Source organism: Pteropus vampyrus, unplaced genomic scaffold, assembly GCF_000151845.1.
Source record: "Pteropus vampyrus isolate Shadow unplaced genomic scaffold, Pvam_2.0 Scaffold522, whole genome shotgun sequence".
Lineage (NCBI taxonomy): Eukaryota > Metazoa > Chordata > Mammalia > Chiroptera > Pteropodidae > Pteropus > Pteropus vampyrus.
The window spans coordinates 549,354-570,387 of record NW_011889303.1 but is presented as its reverse complement, the minus strand read 5'-3'; the positions used below and the strand labels follow the sequence as shown (position 1 = coordinate 570,387).

The 21,034-nt window shown below is 43.3% G+C and overlaps 1 protein-coding gene across 1 annotated transcript in view; it reads right to left on the bottom strand.

Annotated features, from left to right (window-relative positions):
- Positions 1 to 21,034, bottom strand: part of PPFIBP2 (PPFIA binding protein 2) — a 97,719-nt gene that overhangs the window by 21,731 nt on the left and 54,954 nt on the right. The window contains exons 6-8 of the mRNA XM_023525064.1: positions 7,717 to 7,809; positions 3,066 to 3,177; positions 536 to 657 (exon numbers count right to left, since the gene is read on the bottom strand). Coding sequence (XP_023380832.1) covers positions 536 to 657; positions 3,066 to 3,177; positions 7,717 to 7,809 — 327 coding nt within the window. The remainder of the gene's footprint in view (positions 1 to 535; positions 658 to 3,065; positions 3,178 to 7,716; positions 7,810 to 21,034) is intronic.

The window sequence follows — 21,034 nt, the reverse complement described above, 5'->3', positions numbered from 1 at the left end:
TCTGGAGTAAGACAAACTTGGGTGTGAACTCTAGTTCTGCTATCTACTGTTACCTGATCTGGGGCAAAACTACTTAATTACTTTGAGTCTGTTTCCTCATCTGTAAACTGCAGGGCTGTGATCCTCCAAGCTGATGTTTGTGTGAGGTGGGTACTCAATATTTCTAGAGGTGGTTATTTTATGATTATGCAGGAATTAGATGTGAAGAATAGAAAATGGCAGGGTAAACAACTTTGCAAACTGCCTAGTATCTCTCTGATGGGTCTCTCACTGGATCATGCATGTTGGAGAGTTTTGCTAGGAGTCTAAGGAGCAACGATGGTACTGGCAGTAATCACAGTGGTATTTTTTAACACACATCAGCATAAACAGGCATGGCTTTAATCTGCATTTGGGGGATTCCATTTAGGCAAAGTTCCCAGACATCAAAGCCAAAAACAGGTGCTTAAGGTTTATTCTCTAGAAGGCAGAGGGCATTCTCCTGACACGTCCCTGAGTCAATGGCCTGATGGGCATTGCCATGTCCAAAATATCAGAGACTGGCAGGGATGTCAGCACAGAAGAGACAGGGCAGCCCAATGACCAACCGTCTTACCTTGTCTTCATTGGCAACCAGCAAAGTTTCCATCCCCACTTTCAGACGTTGAATTTCTTGGTCTAAAAGAATTTATGTGTAGAAAGAATTATTTATATAGATACAGGCAGCTATCCCCACATGCTAAGATGCTCTTTAAGTCCAAAATTGAGGACTTTCCATGTGAATAAATTATAGATGGGCTTCTTTCCTTCTTCAAAGAGCCCAGGATGATGTCTGAGATAGAGTCAGACTCATTAAATATTTCTTGGACTAATAAATGAATGAACCCATCATTTTATCTTCTCTTTATAGACATTTGTGGGAAAAAAACAAAGAACCATTTACTCAAGGGTGGAAAGGAGGAACCCCAAAACAACTAACATCTTACGAGAACACATTTATCATTTATAACTTGAGTAGGCATGTACCTAGGCTGCAACTAGTTTTAGAGAAAATCATATAGTTCCATGGATTGTAGCAAAGAATTTAAAATGGGGTGGGGGTAGGGGTGAGTCTACAGTTGAATGGAGACTGGAAAAGAAGAATTATCTAAAAGAGTACTTGGCTTAATTTGAAATGGTATAGTCAAGACTAATGACTGTTTAGATGCATCTGTAAATATATTAAAACAAACTCTACAGTTAAGGAAAACAATCTGATTTCATCATAAATCTATAGAATTTCCCTATGGGCTGAGGGATTTGTTTCAGTCTATGGTGGACAATTCATGCCCTTCTCTCACTTTGGACCTCCTTGACTTCTTCCCAAACTGGTTGGAAAGCCAGGTCAAAGGCCAATGCCTAAAGAAGCTAGAAGTCATTCTGCCAAATATATGAGGGTCTAGTAACTAGCATATAGTTAGATTTTCCAAACAAGGACCTACGCCCATCCCCTAACTTGGTACTGCAAAGAGAATAGGGATGTCTACATAAAAAAAGTACAGGGGACAAGGGAACAAAATTGTAGGCACCCCATTTCCTTTCTGGATGCTTGCTACAGCCAACAAGAATAGGAAGAACAGATCTACGGACTTTTTGTAAATAGCTGTAGGGATTCGTTTTCAGAGTAAAGTGCAGAGAACTTGTTCATTATCTTAGGCTCTTGGCATCTGAAGATCAGCTCTGCAGCCTAGCCTGTGGAGGAGGGCAGTACGCTCCATATGAAGGCTGGCACACCCTGATGCTTTGGGCAGGACCTCACCTCAGCAGCAAATGACCAAAGGACCAGCTCGAGGAGGTACCTGATGATGGAATGGGGTAGGGCCTGGAAGGCTTGGACTGTGAAGAAGCTTGGGGTCCTGGGGGAAAGCTGTCTGGTGTAGAAGTCATGGATAGGGAAGGTTTCTGTCCAGGTTTTACATCACAAATAGTCTAGGCTATCTTGGGGGACAGCCTCCACATTAGGCTTGGCAGGTAAGTGACACGCTCAATGGCTTGGGAAGAGAAAGGCTGAGGAAGGGATGAGCATACTGGTGGCTAATTTTTTTCTCTAGCCTAAGCCAGTTTCATGGCTACATGCCTTTCCCACTCCAGCCAGGGATCGGAGCTCACAAGCGAAGCAGTGCTAAGGCCAAGATGAGACTAGGTAATAGGGCTGATCCACTAGGCTGTAGGCTCTCTCTCAGCATTGCTCTGCAGCCCAAGGTAAGAGGAAAAGTTGGAAGATGCACAATCATTTGGTATCCAAAGCAAAGAGCTGTAAATACTAAAGATGTGTTAATAAGAGGATTTATCCTCTAGTTTTAATCAGTAAGACTTGAACTCCTCAGGGACCATTCACCATCCTTTGGGCCAAACACTGTGGTAGGCTCTGCAGACTTGGTCTTAAACAAGACAGACACAGTCTCTGCCCCAGAGTGAAGGTGATAGTCTATACAAAGAGAACCCCCAAAATACAACACTGCTAAGTTATAATGGATGCTATGAAGAAAACAAAAAGAACACTGACTTAGAGAAAAACAGGATTGGGGACATCTACATAAGATAGGCTGTCCAGGAAAAATCCTTCTTAGAAGTAACATTTAAGTTTAGATCTAAAGGATAAGAAATAACTGTTTTGTTTCTGTAACCTTGGGGCTTTGTATGAGTATCAGACAGGTATCCACTAAACGACCGAATGAACTGCTAAAGCCTCCCTTTTGGTGATGACACAAAAACAAGTCATTTCAATCAAGTGAATGTCTAAAACTCCAGAAGTAGCTGCACAGAGCTTTAATGATCAGAGCGCATCTGAGAAAAGCCTTCTGAGCTGAGTCTTCTGGGCAGGGGTCGGGGTTCATGGCAATGATTCCATGATAGAGCTGTGCTTTATAGGCCCACTCATGTGTACACAAGCATGTGTGCACATATACATGCTCCTATATGCACATTAGAACAGCTACTCACACAAGCATACACATACATACTCATTCACAGACACACATGCCTGCTCACAGGAAAGAGTGCAGGACCCAGGGGTAACTGTATTCTGTCACAGTCAAACCAGCTACCTTTCTCTGCATGGTCACCGTGGAGAGCTGCAGTCCGGGAGAGTTGGCTGTGCAGACGCTCAATTTCTGCATCTTTCAGGGCCACCTGCTCTTGCAGCTGGGCTACCTCTGCCTGGAATAAAACATAAGACCCATACCAGCTTAGAGGGACTATCAAAGCATAATGAAGTGCCTTGAGTCAGAGCCTGGAGCCAATGGGTCCTAGGACGTGGTAGGAAAATAGAAGCAGAGGTGCCAGAGGTGGGCGGTTAGAGGTGCACACTACCCTCCCCACAAGGTGGAGCTTTGCCAAATAAACTCATTTTTCTTGGCCATTCTGGCTCTGCCCACCGCTCTGGCTGTCCACCTTCTCTTCTCCTGCATCCTCCTACCCAATCAGGCTCTTCCCCTCCCCTGTGCTCTGTGATCTAAACACCACTGAGGTCGGAGGAGCTGGGATTGTGTATGATGGGAAGGCACCCTTGGTCCAGGGACGAACACTCTTTCTAAAAGCGGTCTTCCTTCTCCCAAAATAGTCATGCAACATGTTTGTACACCATTGCAACAAGTGTACTCATCTTTCACTTTTCTACCCCACGTAGGAAATACAGTGGAAATCAAATTAGTACTGGTAGACAAAGAGTGAGCCAAGAGTCCCCTCCCTCAAACACTATCCCGCCACTGCCTCTGTCCAACTCCCAGGCACCTGTGCATGCTCAACCACCCATACAAGCATTCTAGGTGTGCTGAGCAGATATACTTTTGCAAATAAAGCAAGTAAGTACAGCCACACCAGTACTCACCCACATTCATATATGTACCCACAAGGCAGCTGCATTGGGTGATTCCCATGTTTCTACTAGAGAGAGCAGATTGAATTTCACACCTAATTGTAAGTGTGCTTGTCATGCCTTCCAACACTCATCAGAAGATCAGAACTGTGTAGGTCCCACCCCAAGAGGCACATTGGCTTTAGAGCCAAACAAACTTGGATTCTCTCATTTCCTATTGGGTGATCTTGGGCAAGATCCTTTCTGAGTCTTGGCTTATTTATAAAATGGGGGGAAATAGCATTTACCTTATGGGGCTATAGTGAGGATTAAATAAGATAATGTTTATGAATAACATAGCTTAATGCTTGGCAGATAGTAAGTGTTCGATAAATTCTATTATTGCTGCTCTCATCCTATTCTTTCCCTTATGAATAACTAGCTAGTTCTCTGAGCATCAAAACAGATTAAGAGGTTGAGAACTGATCCCCGAGCTAGACAATGGAGCACACAGCCAGTTCTACTCTGGCTACACCCCTTCCCATGTGGGAATACAATTGCACCCTGCCTCCATTCCTCAAGGTTAATCTTTGAACAACTCCAAGTAGCCAAATGAGCATCGGTCCTGTTGGTAGCTCTTCTTCCAAACAGACTTTGTGCTCAGCTGCAGGACATGTTAACTAAGCACCCACCCTGCCCTGGCCCTTGTGCTTGATACTTTTTTACATCAAACCTCCCACAGTCCCCATAGGAAACCATGGGACCCTGTATGTCCCTGGGGGAAAAACAGGAGTGATGCAGGATGGCCACATCTCAGAGCCATTTAGGAACCAGGCAAGGATGTAATCCTCGCCTGCTCCCAAGCCAGGGCCCCACCCACTGCAGCCTGTCTGCTTCTGAGCTAATAGGACAAATGAGGGCCACTCTTACACAGTTTAGACAAACCTTCCCTAACATCCCCAAAATGGGATAGAGATGATCATGTAAGGAAAAAAGGGCTGGCAGGGGGTGGAGTTTCCTTACTCCAAAGTTCCCCGTGGAGCACTGCCCCTCTGCTCCTTTCCACCTACAGAGACAGAGTCACGTCCAGCTGTGCTAAACTGCTTGCTGAGACTCAAAGCCACGCAGCAGCATTTCATAGCTCACTCAGAGCCACGTGTCCATGGGCTTACAATTAACGGTGACAGGGCTTCTGGAAAGCTTACCCTTGGGACTCTTACTCCAAGTGCCTTTCACTTCTGCAAGGGCCAGACTATTCTTGGAAGATGGTCTCTAAACCTTTCTTAAACCTTTCCATACCCATTTCTTCCTTTCTTTGCAGACAGGGTAAGAGCTGGTCTCTGTTAGGAATCTGGATACCTGATGCTTGTCTGTGGGCACCACAGTGGGCATCAATGATGTGGGCTTGTTGAGGCAGAGCCCAGCACCTGGCACAATGAGGTCCCGTCTCTCTGAAGCCTGCCTCTGGGTGAGGTCATTTACAAACCAAGTGGCTGGGCCTAACCTCCTCTGTGTCAATTTCTACACAATAGGCCAGAAATGACAGGTGCCCTGTTATCTTTTGAGTGGTAACTATCCCCACAGCTGGGAAGTCAACAATAGCCCACAGGCCCTCTACTTGACCACAAGGCCAGAGCATGCTGTTGCTAGAGTTGGTATCAAGCAGAGGTGGGCACTCTGGTTCTCAGCAAGTGCTGGGCCTCATTAAACCCAGGGACCATGCCCTACTGCCACTGTACTGGAAGATAAATCACCTTTAGGGACAGAGCAGTTTTATACAGAACAATGAAAAACTTTCAAAACCACCGAAAGTTTTTACTACAGGGAATCAGGATGACATAGGGAAAAGAGCATGAGTTTTGGAATGACATAGAGCCAGATCTGAACCTTACCTGGTCACTCTGAGCCTGAATTTCCTTATCAGCAAAATAAGGATAATAAGTCAATAGACCTAACCAGGGTATTTTATGAATCAGATGAGAAAAAGTGTGCAAAGGGCTTGGTATATTCTGGCACATACGAGGTGCCCGCACCTGGTAGTTATTAAATAACCCTTGGTATCTCAAAGGTCTACATGCCAAGGCAAAGAGCTTAGGTAATTCAAAAGGAAAATTACCTAAAAATGTTTGGTTTCACAAGAGAAGGTGGTATGTACAACTTCAAAGGTTTCACCAAGATGGGATTCGCTTGAGTGGAACATTATGATGGAAAGTTCTGAGCTATTTGAGAAAAATAGTGTCCCTACAACCTGAGACTGTGAAGCATAGTGCATACAAAGGTACAATTAGAGCAGTAGATAAATGGATCTGGGCTGCCTAGGGTTAGTGCTGACTAGCTATAAGATTTTAGGAAAGTTGCTTAGGCACTCTGTGCCTCGGTTTTCTCATATGTAAAATGGTTAAGCAACTATTGTACATTCGTACAATAGAACATTATATAGATTATAGTTGTCAAAATCATGTTCAGAGTTTCCTTTTTATATAAGCATGGTATGAAATTGTATATAAATTATCAGCGCGAGAAAGAGAGAGAGAGAGAGAGAGAGAGAGAATGAGAATGAACGACACCAAGACCCTCACAAGATAAGTGCCTGGAAGGAAATATTAATAGTGGTAGCTCCTGGGTGGTATGTGAATTATTTTTATTCCTCTGATTTCATGATTTAAAAATTCTCCATAATGAATATTATTGATTTTATAATCATGAAAAGTTAACTTACAGAAAAGAATAAAAGTACAAAAGAGTAGTTAAGAAAACTCCAAGTGAAAACGAAAATGCCTACAGGGGTCATATAGTAACACCAGTAGGTGGCGCTGCAGACACCTTAGTAAAATGGCAGGTGCGCGCCCCGCCCAGAGGCAGCCCCGCCCAGGCTCCCTCAGGCAGGAACACTGCTCCAGGGTTGTGAGAGCTTCCTTCCCCACATCCCTAACTCTGTATTTCAATGCGAAATTTCCTAATATTTAAGTGACAAATAATTCCACATCTTTAAATACAATGTTCAGGCCAAAAAATTAATTGGTGGGCTGAATCCAACCCACTCATTTTAATTTCTGCATTTCAACTATTAGAGGAAATAAAGGAAGAAACCTAGGAAGGAGGGAAGAAAGCTATCTCACAAAAGAAATTAACCTTGGTATCCTTTAAATGGCAAACACTCCAGTTCAATAGAAACATTATTTGATTTAAAAAAAAAAAAAATCAAAGTACATATCATTTATTTAGGAATACATTCATTGCCAAAAATAAAGCATGCCTATTTTTACTTCTTAATTAATTAATTAATTTACTTATTTTCAGGATAATCCATTTTTTTTAATAATTAAAAAAATTTTTTCAATTACTGTGGACATACTGTATTATATTAGTTTCAGGTGTACGACATGGTGATTAGATATTTATATATGCTTCAAAGTGATCACCCCAATAAATGTAGTAAAGAATGCCTATTTTTATTATTTATTTGTTTGTTTGTTTGTTTATTTTTAAGTTTAAAAAAATGCCTATTTTTAAAAACTAATTATTAGAGAGATTACTAAACTTAAAGTGGTGTAGCTAATATAATGTTGGCCTTAATCCACCTTAGGACTCATCACTTTTTCACTTTCTCATTCATTCACTCACTCACCTCCCTTCTTGGCCCGATGTCAGCTGGTGGTGCTACAGGACTCAGCAAGAGGAAGGAAACTCAGTTACTTCAGTATCTCATAATCTCACAGGCTTTCCCCATGAGAAGAGCCCTCCTGGATCAAAGCTGTCTGCTGCACAAGCTGGCCCACTGTGCACACAGTAGGGTCGGATTGCATTTTTCCAGTGCAGGCTGCTGCAAACCTCAAGTTTGAACACAGAAATTCCCCACTGGGCATCAATGCCTCCTCGTAAGCATCAGAACCGCTTTTTACCTTAGTGGCCTTCAGCTTCCACTCATACTGATTCCTTTCATTTTCCAACTCTTCCACCTTGATTTTGAGGTGCCTGAGCTCTTGCAGTAATTCCTAGAGAGATGAGGGAGAAAGACAAAGTTCTGATGGTTACCAAGCAGGACATTTCCTAGATCTACAGCCCTGGTTAAGCTCATGCACAGAGGATGCGAGGGGCAGGAACAACCACGTCATGCTCCACACTGTGGCTCAAATCTTTAAACATGGTCTTTTTTCAGGAAAAGCTGTGTGGCCATTTAAAAACAAAGGCCAGGGAGTTCTTGACATAAGAAAAAGAAAACATTCTGTTTATTTTTTAGAACTTGTTTTACCTGTCCCTTTCTGACATCCACACCCTCTGCAGGGTGTACCCACATCATGGACATGTTGTGTAGGAGGGTGGACAGGAAAGGCTTTGGAGTGAAGTAAACAGAGATGTGGAAATGAGGAAGCTTCTTACAAAGTAGTGGGGAGCAGGTTAATTGGGATCATCTCTTTGTGCTGAGGGTTGAGGAACCCAGAGAAGGGATCTCTGATCCTGAAAGCCTTCATAGAGGAAGTGACAGCCAGCAGGATGGAAATAAAACACTAAATGAACAAATGCTAAGTACCAAATGTAGAGTCCAGTCTGAGTGCTCCAGTTCAGAGGAGGGAGCTGGTTTGAAGAAAGGAGGGAGGGAGAAGGCATCTAGGGAGAGGACAGAAGACGAGGTTGGGAAGATAAGGTTGGGCCCTATTGAAAAAGCTTTTGGATGAGAATATAAAGAGTTCTAATGCCACTCTTTAGATAGCAGGGAGTCAATGAAGGTTGCTGAGTGGGGAAGTGTGATATATAAACAACTTGCTCATGGTGGATCTGGAATTCAAGCCTGTATCTTTGGACTCCAGGGCCCCTACTTTCAAAACTACCCCTTCAGTAAAGACGATACCACCTAAGCACCCTTGTTCCAAATGAAGGTTCCTTTAACAGACAATTGGTCTTGCTGACTGGTTCCTATCAGAAAAATTAGCATAAAAGGGATCAATCGCTTCCATAGACTTTCTGAACTCTACTCATCTAACAAACTTCCTACTTAACCTCTCCAGATGGATAGAGTGCAGGCGTCTCACAACTGTCGTGGTCCAAGCAGGACTCTTAATCCCCCTCTTAGATATTCCTGTCTCATTAAACAGCAGCCCCATCCACCTAATTAATTGCCTGTGCAAAGCCTGAGATCCATCCTTGGTATCTCCATCTCCCTTTCCCTCTACACATGTAATTCATCCCTAAGCCTTGTTAACTCTACCTCCAAGAAAATAACGTGAATCTCTCATTCTCTCCAACTCTACCCCACTACTCTGGTCTAGCACTTCATGTTGAAAGCCTGCACAGTCTCTTCATTGGTTGCTCTGTCGTTTTTCCTTCTTGAATCCACTGATTCCCACGACATCCAGGGGAACAATACAATTAAAACACAAATCTGATCCCGGCACTCCCTGCTCCTTAAAGTTTATAAACTTTAACCCATGACCAACAAAGTCTGGCCTGACCCAGTGCCCTGTCTGCCTCTCGTATTACTCTCTCTCCCTGGTTATGCTCCAGTCACACTGAATACTTTTTAGTTCCTCTTCCTGACAATGGGCCTTCACACCTGGGCCTCTGTCTGGAACTGTTTGCTAGGTTACTTCCTGCCCATCTGTCATGGCTCACTGAAGCTTTGCTAGCCCAACCTCCACACTTTATCAGGTCCCCCTGCTATAGTCTCTCATGGCATCTTGTATAACTGCTACATCATTTGTAATTAAACATTTACCGGTATAACTGCTAATGGCTAGTTCTCCTACATTGTTAATTCCAGGAGTTTTGCTAACCTTTGGCACATAGTAGGTATGCATTATTTCTTGATGAATGAACACGTGAAATTCAAGTCATCATTTAATTGGCCTGGAGCTCTTTGCATTCTGTGTCAATCCACCAGAAAGTGATGTCGCTTATACTTGAATTTTGTAGTGTATAATTTATTAAGATTTTCTTACAGTTGAGATGAGCATTTGTTGATGCCCATTAAAAAAAATGTCTTCCAAGCTAAGGTTATAGCATCCAGGATGTGCAGCATTAGATTTCTAGGCTTGTTGTGGCTTGCAGCTGATTCAGGAACATTCTCTGAAAACATTTCTGGCCCTACCTGAGGGGCAGCAGGCCTGCTGACAAGAGAACCAGAAGTGTGCAGGTTACTTATTGCCTGAGGGGCTGTGACTATGGGGACACAGAGTATGATCTCCAGATTCTTGTAATCTCTTTAGCACATCCTTTTTCTAAGCTATTCGTTGCCCATCATCCGCTATAAACACCAGTGCAAATTTTGACTTCTTTTAGAAGTCTTTCTGGGGTAACCCACTCAACACAGGGCATGCCCCAGCACCCTCTCAGAGCTTCCCTATCCAAATCTATACTTACATCTTGACTCTCATTTTTTCCCCCATATCTTTCAATGTAGGAGAAAATCTGCACTGAGCACTTCCCCTAATGTCTAAGTCTAGGTAGAGATTTCAACATGGTCCATAGTTGAATATGGATCATGGTTACTTCCTCCAGAGCTGAGGCAGACCCTCTGCAGTGCTCAGGGAGACTGTGACCTTGACCTTCCCTTGGACTTCCAAGTCCTCTGACAGTGGACGTTGGAAGTACAGTCTCATCTCTGTGTAGGCACAAGCACCACGCCTCACCCAGGTCACACAGGACCTGGTCACACCAATGTGGGGGGTCAAGTCCAGAATCTAGGTCAGATACACCGGAGGGCCCAGAGGTTGTGAAATCCCTCTAATGAGATTATGTGGGAAAATTTTTCTGAAAATTCCGATAATGACTTAATCATTATAGCAAATGGAAACTTGTGATCTGTTTTCTCACTGGGATAAACCTCTTTAAAAATAGACTTGAAAGGGTTCTTTCATGATGCTATCTTTTTCTTCCTCTAATAAAAAAATCATGGGAGATGAAACTTCATTTATTCTCCCAGCCCATAAGCAAGAATCAGTGTCTGAATTGGACCTGGGCAGGGGAATCCTGAGGCTTCCTTTTGCACAAATGCCCCATCACTGAAGGCGCTGGACACACCTCATCCCCAGTCCTGAGGGAGATGAGCGCCACCACCTGTCGCAGGGTTGGCCTCACCTGCTCAGACTCTGCTCAGTGAGGATCACAGAGCTAACTCCCACTAGGGGAGTGAGTGAGTCCCAAGCTCTGCCCAGAGAAAACAACAGATCCCCTGTTAAGCCACCACACTCTGTTCTGGTTAGGACAAAGCCCAGCCCCTCCACCAATGGAATGCCCAACACACACATGCTCTGATATACTTAAGTATGGTTCCTACAGGTGACCCCTCCCAACGGGCACAGTCCTGGCTGCAGGCCTGGGGCTCGGCCACACCGTCGCCAGCCGCCACCTCCTCAGGGTGGTCCCTACTGAGTAAGAGGCGCTCTTGAATCTGCCTGTGGATGTCCAGCTGCAGCCTACACATCTGCTCCTGCAGCTCACTGATCACATTCAGAACCGACTGTAGGAAGGGAGAGAAAGGAGAAAAGGCACTCAGCGTCAGTCAGCTCTCAGGCGCCAAAGTCCCTATGGGAGCAGCCCAGATGGAGGGAAGCGAGCAGAGGATGAGCAACAGGTAGCACCCAGCAATCATGATCTCTGACCACCTGCTTTCTTCACAGGAACCAAAACACATGGCATTTTTCCTGAGGCCTGCCCCATCCCCAGGCCTGTCTTGCAGTTTGAACAAACCCCCAAACTTCTTTGTGCCATCCTGGGGGACTATCCTTGCTTATCGACATCTGAGGCACCAACTGTAGCATCAGCAGAGACAGGAGCTACAGTGCCCATGCTTCACATGCCAACTGTCTCCAAAACGCGTGCAGGTAACACACTGCACACGGCACATGCCACACACCACACTCATGCATGCTAATGTGTCCCCAATCCTAAACTCTCCCTCACATTCTATATACAAAACCTTACTCCTTCACTTCCCTCTCCAAACCTGACCCTTTTGTAGCCTCAAGAACATTTTGGCCTTTTATGGCAACTTTGAAAAATACCTGCAACCCTTGGATTTCATATCTACTCAATTCTGAACCCATATTACTAGCAGGGCTCCTGGGCTTTCCTTTATTGACTCCACATTTAGTTTTCATTCTGCAAAGAGCCAAGGCCATAGTAGCCAATGGGGCTCGCAGGTGAGTGGGGAGAGACATACAAAATAACAATCACAAACAGACTGTACGTACTACAGTCAAGAAAACCACCAGTCTTTCAGGGAGCAACAAGCGACTAATTCTGTCTGAGTCAAAAGGAAGGGATAGGATGAGTCTAAGTGATGCCAAGTAGCATTCAAGACCCCTTGCCTGGGTGCAGGAGTACGTGAGATGAAGGATCATGGCCTGGGGTACAGATGATAGTGCCACTTGTGGTGATAGGGAACTCAGAAGTTGGGGAGGACTATGAATAGCCTATGTGGGTCACGGATAGGGATTTAAGGAGACAGTTGGCAACAGAGTAGAATGGAGGCGGGGCAGCCAATTAAACTGTTTAGCCCCTCTCTGCCCACCTTTACTGATATTCTAAGCACTGGCATCAGGCATTTAGAGGTCTACCCACTGTCACCATGGGAACTGCCCAGTCATGCTAGAAAGAGATTATCCATTCAATAGTGGCAGTATTGTCTAAAAGAAGAAAAGCTCCCAGTTCATCTTGTTCTTTTCCAATGTAGAAGAGAAACTGATGGTCTGGGTGGCAGTTTGGGACTGAAAGGGCACTGAGCTAAGTCTCCTACACCAGCCTGCTCTCCTCTCTGGTGATGCCATTTCGACTGGGAGAGCTACAATGTAGTCATCGATGCCATAAGCAGGTCCCTGGCCTCCCAGCCACTTTCCCCTTGAGTTAACTCACCTGATTTAACCCACAGACAGCCCCGGTTGTCTTCCCCCGGGGTCATCTGTCCAACAAGTTATTTCTCTATGGAGACCAGAGGATTGGGTTAAAAACTCAAGGTGACCCTTGGGGGCCTGAGTAAGCACTCTGGACCCCAGATCTTCACCCAGCTCCAATGCTGCTGGTCCCTGAACCTTGATGGAACACTGACCAATCGGGTGGACTATACTTGCCCTCTGAGGTCTGACCTGCGGTCTCAGTGCAAACACTGGGCTCTGATTTGGCCTTTGCTCCATGTGTCCCTGGGTTCTGAACATCATGTTGCCTTAGCTCAGATGCTTGACAAAGGTAGAGGATTCCTGCCTGACTGGCCTCAGCCACAAGGAGTCACAGTCTAGCTCTGTCTCTGCTGTCCATGGACTTGGCCATCACTGGGAAGTAATAAATAAAAAAAAGCCTGTTTACATTTAGTTTGTTCATGTTTTTTCTTTTGAGAAGTCTCGAAGTCATCATTTAGCAGGTAGGTCCTAGGACTACCTACCTATAAGGACCAAGAAGCTGGAGGAGAAGGAATTACAGAAAAAAGAGAGGAGATGGAATCAGCAGCCCCGGGTGGAAGGCCTAGCTAAGCATGGAGGGAAAGCAAGCTGGGGGTCCAGGTGGCTTTCTAGATGAGAAACAAGATGTTGGCCTTGATCTTCTCTGTAGAGGAGGTGGCAAGTATGTCTGCTAAAAAGACACAGTGAAGCAAAAAATGATACACATTTAACATAGCCACTGTAAGGCATGAGAAGTGGAAAGTTAGGAGTAGAGAAAAGCAATACTAAGGATGGAGAGGATGCAGCTGAGGCTAGAAATCAATTAGCGTACAGTTTGGTTTGGTTTTGTTTTGTTTTTAATTTCTAACCCTCTCACCAAGAACGCTAGGGCAGGAGGTCAGATGGCTGGTTAATCAAGGATGAAGTCAAAAACAATTTTTCAAAGCAACACTCAGCCTGTTACCAGCATCTAAGCTATGACAAAAGACAGTATGATAGAGTGAAAAGTGCACAGGCTTTGTACTTGGACAGACCTGGGTTTAGTGCCAGTCTCACTTTTTTCTGTGTGATTTAGGCAAGTTATAAAACTTTTCCAAACTTAGTTTTTAAATTTGTAGAATCGGGGTCTTACTATCTCATAGGGTTGCTGGGAGGATTAAATCATGTGAGACTTAGGTAAAGCAACTGGCGTAGTGCCTGGCACTGGGGAGGATTAAATAAATGTGAGTTCTCTCTCCCCAGTGCTTCTCCTTGTGCCATCAAGTGTTTGATTCATAAGAAATGAACAAGAGAGACTGGGAGAACAACGGAAAATACCCAGCAGTCATGGGACACAGTTAGGGCCCATGGGGAACAGTTAAGGCTTCTGTGACATTGATTGCTGACAACAAAAGCCCAGCAGCTCCGCACCCCGCAGCATGCTCGCCTGGTTGGGCACCCTTCTCCAAATCTCTAGCCTCTTCTAGTTCACTGGCCCTGCCTATCTTCAGGCCTGCTCTTTTCTCCTATATAAGTTTCAAGAACTTCACTTCTCTCTCACTTCTCTTGTTCCCTCCATCAATAAACCCCTCAAATGAGGAGTCTAGACCTGCCATCCCTGACTTTCATCACCTCATTCCCTGGCCCCACTCTGCAGGCAAACAAACTCAGTCTCCACCAGTCAAGGGGCACAGCTCTTCCTCAGTGCCCTCCTCCTGGGCAAATCCACAAGCATGTTCTCTGTCCAAAGCCTGCTTGGCTCCCTCTTGAAGTGTTTCCTGCTGCATCTTCAGTGATTTTGCACTATTTAGGTTCTTCTGACCTCTTTTACTCTTATTCTGCCAACTTACCTATCAGTCTAGTCTGTATATGTTTTTATAAATTCCACTGTCAACTGATCCATTTAGTTTTGCTTTGGATTCTTGTCATTACAACTTCAAGGCTTTCTATGTCAGCATCGAAATTATGGACTAAAAATACAAAACAGGCAGAAGGGCTAAGGGCAGATTATTGTTACCCTCACAAAAAAATCTAGACAGTATTTATGTACTACTCATTATCACTTGGGTACCAATATATCTACTTTCACATTCATCCTATATTCCTCTATGTTATCCATAAGACTATCTCAAGCAATGTTTTTGCAAAGCCTTGCAGAAGCAAGGGTTTACCAGATCTACAAGACATATTTCCAGCCAAGTCGATGAGGTCAATCTGATGTAACTCTCAATGGACACAGATCCCAACTTTGTCTTCTAGCTTCTCAGAAACTATCATAGGGTTGACCTCAAACTTCATAGACTAAATTTTATAAAACCCATCTAACTTTCTTTGTCATTATGAAGAAAGAGAAGAAAAAGGAGAAAATGGTTTACTTCCAGCTTTTTAACAAATCACTTGATTTCCCTGATTTCTTAAAGTTCGCTTATAGCAAGCAGTTTGTGGACCACTGTCCTAAGTTCTTTGCACTTATCAGAGGAATCACTGGAATCGAGCCCATTCTTTCTTTGATCTTACTGAGAATATAACATTTAACATAAAGTCTTTCTACTGTCCTCAGTATTGTCCTTTTGTGTGGGGTTCGCCCTTCCCGATGCTGTTCATGCAGGTGAGCTTTTATTTGTTCTTTCTATCTTTTGTACAAGCCTCTTTGAAAACTAATTTCTCCCAAAGTACTGTTAAGCATTTTTTGTTGGTATTATTTGAGAGATTGTTCAATTGGACTATATTATTTTTAAATAGTTTAATGTTCTTGAGTCATCGTCTATTTTATTTCTGAACTTTCAAAGTTATAATTTGCCAACGTCTACAATGCATGTTTGTCTATGGCTAGTTTTCCCCTCTCTTGCTGTCAAGAACTCTAAAATAACAATGACCACTGTCTCTCAAGGTACCCATCACTTCTACTTCATAAACTAGTTTTCTCCTTTGCTTCAACATTAGAGCTAGAGTGGTAGTTTTTCCAGTTTCTTTCTCTACCCTCTGGTGGAAGCTATAAACAAGTGGGGTGGAGTGGGGGGGCGGGGGAGGTTTGGGAGAGGGACCAAAAGCCAACCTTTCAAATATTTAAGTGTTTAGTTGGAGATTTTTAGGAGCTATCCAACGTGCTGTTTCCTTCCACTATTGCCTCTTATCTGTCTCAATCAGTCTGGGATCTATATCAGGAGCACGTCTGCTCGGTGTGACCTTATGGTATGCCCCAACACTGCTGGGACACTCTCCTTTAATTCTCTCTATCAGTAGAGTGGTGCTGTTTTCCAAGGTATCTATCCTCAGGCTTAGTATTTCAACTTACTTTTATAATGCTTTATCTCCAGGGCCAGCCCATCTCTTCTCTTGACAGGTCTGTTTACCTCTCATAGGGCAGAGTCTTTTGTACCTGTGTTCCATTCTTGGGTCCCACGTCATGAAGTTCAAGTGACATTTATGAGGTTCTAATTGTCAATCTGGTTCTTTTCTATGTGAAACTACTGGGCACCTCCTATAATCACAGATTTTCCCAGCCCATCCTGCCTGTTAAACTTGTTCACAATTTTACTTAGTTCTTTCTCTCCTCTTCCTTCGTGCTCAGTTTAATAGTGTCCTGGCACTCTTATACATCACAGGAGAGAATGTAATCTCTATACTCTACAGGGCAATTTGAAAATACCTGTCAAAATTTCAAGTGCATATACCCTTTGACCTATCAAATCCACTCTAATAACCTCACACATGTATAAGTATTATTTGTAAGAGTAAATACTTGGAAACAACTTAAATGTTCATCGAAAGAGAACTGGTTAAATAAACTAGGGCATAGACAGACAGTGGAACAATATGCAGACATAAATATGAACAAGGAAGTTTTTTAATGAGGGGAAATGTTTGTGTGTATATATATTTATAGATAGGCATAGACAGATATCCAAATAAATGCTTGTCCATGCATAAAATAACTCTGAAAGGTTAAGAAACAAACTGACATTGACATTGACTCCTGACTGCTAGCTGAGGGACAGGCATGGAAGGAGACTTTTTGCTGTATATACCTTTGAACTATTGAGTTTTGAAATGTTGGATAACATTTTTTTATTCTAATAAAAATAAGTAAACAAAACAACATAAAATAAAAACAAGAATAGTAATACTCTCCAAGTCAGGCCAGCTCTTCTCTGAGCAAACACAATCTTCCCAGCTCTTGCTTTGTACCCCGAGTCCATCATTCTGGTTGCCCAGGTCAGAAACCATGATCCCTCCTTTCCAAGGTCCTAACCATGGGAAGAAAGAAGGGATGACACCAAGTCTTGTGCCACAGGACATTCCATTTTCTGCCAGAAAATCCTGAAGATTCCTTCTGGTTCTCTTCATACTTGTGCATATCCCTGATCGACTGGGCTGACCCAGCACATTCTGGATCCGTAGCCTCTCCTACAGGCTGCTCTGGTACCCTTTGCAAAACTCTTTGGGGCCCACAAAGGGATCCACTGGTAGGCCTCCCTGCATCCACAGTGCTTAGAGGAGCCAGCCTCCCTCTTCTAGGAAGATCTCTCTAGGGACATGGCTTTGACACGATGGGCCACCCAAGGGTTTTCCTTTGCCTCTGGATCTCTTTCTTTCATGTTTTTTCCTCGTAATTCCAGTATTTACTTTCTGCAGTCCTGCTTCTCAGGAGTAAACCTAATCGATCCAAACTTAGGTTCCTTGAAATGACCCGGAACCATCGCAAAAGGCTGATAAGAAAAAGTAAAGTAAATACAAGAAACCCGGTAATCACCCTCACCTCATTTAGGCCGCCGCTAACTGATCCCAGAGCAAGGCTGGATGTTAGTATTCTCTCCATTTGATGAGAAACCTGCCCTTCACAGTCCTCAGGTTTTATAGACAACCATGTGTAATCACTCCTACAACTACAGGCAACAGGATACTGGCTTAGGGTGAGATCAGAAACAGACTGAAAGAGTAGTTGGCAATGCTCTCGTTAATAGTATCCGGGTTTTTTTTCCTCCTCAATGAAAAAATAAAAAAAAAAAAAAAAATTGAAGAAAAAATCCGAACCCCAAGGAAGAAAGTTAATAAAAAACCGGCCAACCAAAAAAAAAAAAAAAAAAGCTTCCTTCCTTTTCCAAGCCACAAATAATCAGGCCTTAGGCTAAACACATTCACTGGAAAAAACAGCAGTGCTGCAGGATGGAAAGCAGCATTCCTTTTACTCATGAAACTACAACCTCTGGTAACCTGAGCTAGCTAAATGTATCCCTCAGAATAAACATCTCCATGCACAGGCCAGTAGTGCAGCTTAAGCAGCACTCTTCATGTTTTTAAAAGCCTCTGGCGCTCAAGGTAGTTACAAATAGTAGTGGAGGTTCTGGGCATACTAGCAAAGACTATGTTCAGTTACAAGAATGAGAAACTGTTTTAGGTCATGTGGCTGTTCTCTGACTATCACAGGACTGAACAGCCTAAAGAATTCCTCCACGTGAAAACCTGATGTTTGTATTAGCAACTGGGGAGGGCTGTTATCTGATAGGACTGACGCCAGCAGCTCAGGGTCTATGTTGCCTCAGAAATGAATAGCCTAATGGAAAACAAAAACCAAAACTCAGATTGAAAAACATTCCTTCAAAAAGAAAGAAAGAAAGCAAACGGTAAAATTACTGCTTTAGCTATACTTGGCCCAGAAGTGAGAGCTCTCTATCCTTCCTATCTTCCCTAGAAAGGAATTGAGCTGCCCCGGCTTAGTACTAGCTCTGCATGTTGCCACAGATGGATTGACTCTCTCACATGCACATACACCCATGTGTGGGTAAATGCTCCCTACAATGGCTGGTTCAGAACAAGGTACGTGACCCAAACTGGCCCAATAGGACACAATTCTGGGGCTTTTGCTGGAACCTTTAAGAAAGAGAATCTTTCGGCAGGGGTTGCCAGACTGGTAGGATCTGGAGCTGCTGATGGCCATCTTTGTCACCACATGGGGAGAGACTTCCTGAGAATAAGACTAAAACAGAACCAAGTGATACACTAAGACCAGTTTCTAATGACATCATGAGGTCATGTGCTATTGGATTTTTAAACCCTGGACTCTTCAAGTTGTGTGACCTAATGACCCTCCTACCCTTTAAAAAAAATTATGTGGTTTCGAGTTGAGCCTCTGCCACTTTAAGCCTTCTTACAGAATCTATCGAATTCTTCCCCTAAAGCCCTAACGTATGGTCACATGTAATCACACATCTTGAAACACTAGTAAAATTAACTCTAAACCTGGAGAAAATTGAATTGCTTCTCTGTGAACCTTTAAGAAGCTGAGTCTATTCAACTAACCCTTTAGACAGATAAGCTTTCAGTCTGTGTGACCTTTGCCATATATAAATAATGTATCTAAGGCTACATTTCCATTTTCAACATGGTTAACAACGAGATCAGTAAGTGATGCATAAAAGCTGGCTATTACTATGTGCCCAACTCTATGCCAAGGACTATATGTACATGAACTCATTCCCTACTCAGAACAATCCAGGAAATAGAAAGTATGTATTACTATCTCCATTTTACAGAAGAAATAGAGGTTTGGGAGGTTAAATCACAAAGATCACAAAGCTACTGAGTAGCTGAGCTTGGATGATAGCCAGGAGATCTGATTCAGGAGTCTGTACTCTTAATCACTGGAAGATGCTATCCTCAGGTTAATGGAGAAAACTTCTTTTGGCAACTTATTTCTTACTAATGAGCATGTTCTCAAAAGCAATGCAAGAAATATGCCCCACAGACTACGAGTGTCTCAATGGCCAATGTTTACCTTGCAAACACAGAAATGTGTCAGGTTTCAATGCACAATAACGTTAGCACTTAATAAAAAAAAAACAATATCCATCTTTAGATTTTAGAGATGCCTAAATGGAGGAAGGATAAGCCAACTACATATGAAATGCCAGAGACTATGATAGGGACTTTACTTTCATGATTTTATTTGGACTTCAGACAGTTATTCATTTTACAAATAAAGAAACTGAATTTCAAAGAGATTAGGTAGCTAACTTGTTGAGGTCTATAAAGCTATTAAGCAGTTAAATCAGTAAGTGAGTCAAGGTGTTTCTAAACCTAAGCCTATCTTCCTTCCACACCCTCAAGTTGGGATGTGGAATATAGGGACCAGCAGGTAGAGACACATGGAAGATAGTTATCTAATGTTTAAATAGGCTGTTCTCTCTTAAACAAAGGAGCTCAAAGCCTAAAATTCTCTAAATGTTTATCCAAAAATGGAGTCTGGCATTCTCTAACCAATGGCATATGGAGCCTGGAAAAAACAGAAGCAAAAACAAACCCAGGAAAACATCCTCTTAAGAGAAGGCCTGTGCATGGGCTCACTCATATGACCTATTGGGAGAAAAGAAACACAAAATCTAAGGATTCCATTTGGGTCAGTGAAATGCATATCAGACTCAGATATAGTGACTGTGGCTTACTGGGCAGCTGACTTCATCCCAAGACAGGGTTATTACCTTGGATTTCACAGAAGGCATCTGTGTCCCACCACGTCTTGTCTGATCCTTCCCACACTCCTGCTTTCCTTTCTATCCTTGTCAGCAGCTTTAGGGAGGATAAAGCTTTAGAGCCAAAACTGGGTGGTTTGGGCATTGCTAAAATTTGCAGCTACAGCAAAACCTGATAACTTGGTATTAACAGATCATTGTGTCTCTAGTGCATAGATGTTTGTCGCACCCAGCAGCTGCCAGGGTTGGGGTTGACCAGATCGTCTGAGTCCACATTAGGATAGCTTCCCCTGATCTGAGCTTAGGACACTATGGGTCCTCCTGGAATCTGGTGTATCACACTCACCTCTGCTTTTCTCTGCTTCTCCTCTTGCTCTCTCTGCTCCTTCTCCATGCCAACCAGCTTGAGCTTCAGCTCAGACACTTCAGTCATCAGATCGAGCTTCTGAGTCTCAAGAGATGTGCGACTTAGTAGCTCCTGCAAGCAAAAACGGATCTTAAACTCATAAACCTCCATGGCAACAAAGACAACTCAAGTTCTATAGCACAAAAGCCAATCTCTAAGTCATGTGTTAGACAACACAGAGTTGTGACTGCATATAAGCTACAGGCCTATTAGGGATGGACCTGGGATGATAATCAGTCATTCGGAATAGTACAGCCCCTGCCATAACCCACTATGCTCTGAGAGACAAGTGAGCAACATTTAAATAAAAATTTTCACACAGACACCATTATTCATTATTTCTGAATAGAGAAAAATGAACACATACTCTCGAAGAACTAAATTTCTTCACTTCTATTTTAAGGCAAAGCAGCTGGCCCTTCTCCAAAAAAACAAGCCTATGACAATATATTTTTCAAAACCAATTATTTCCATATCACCTCCTTAATGTTCAGCA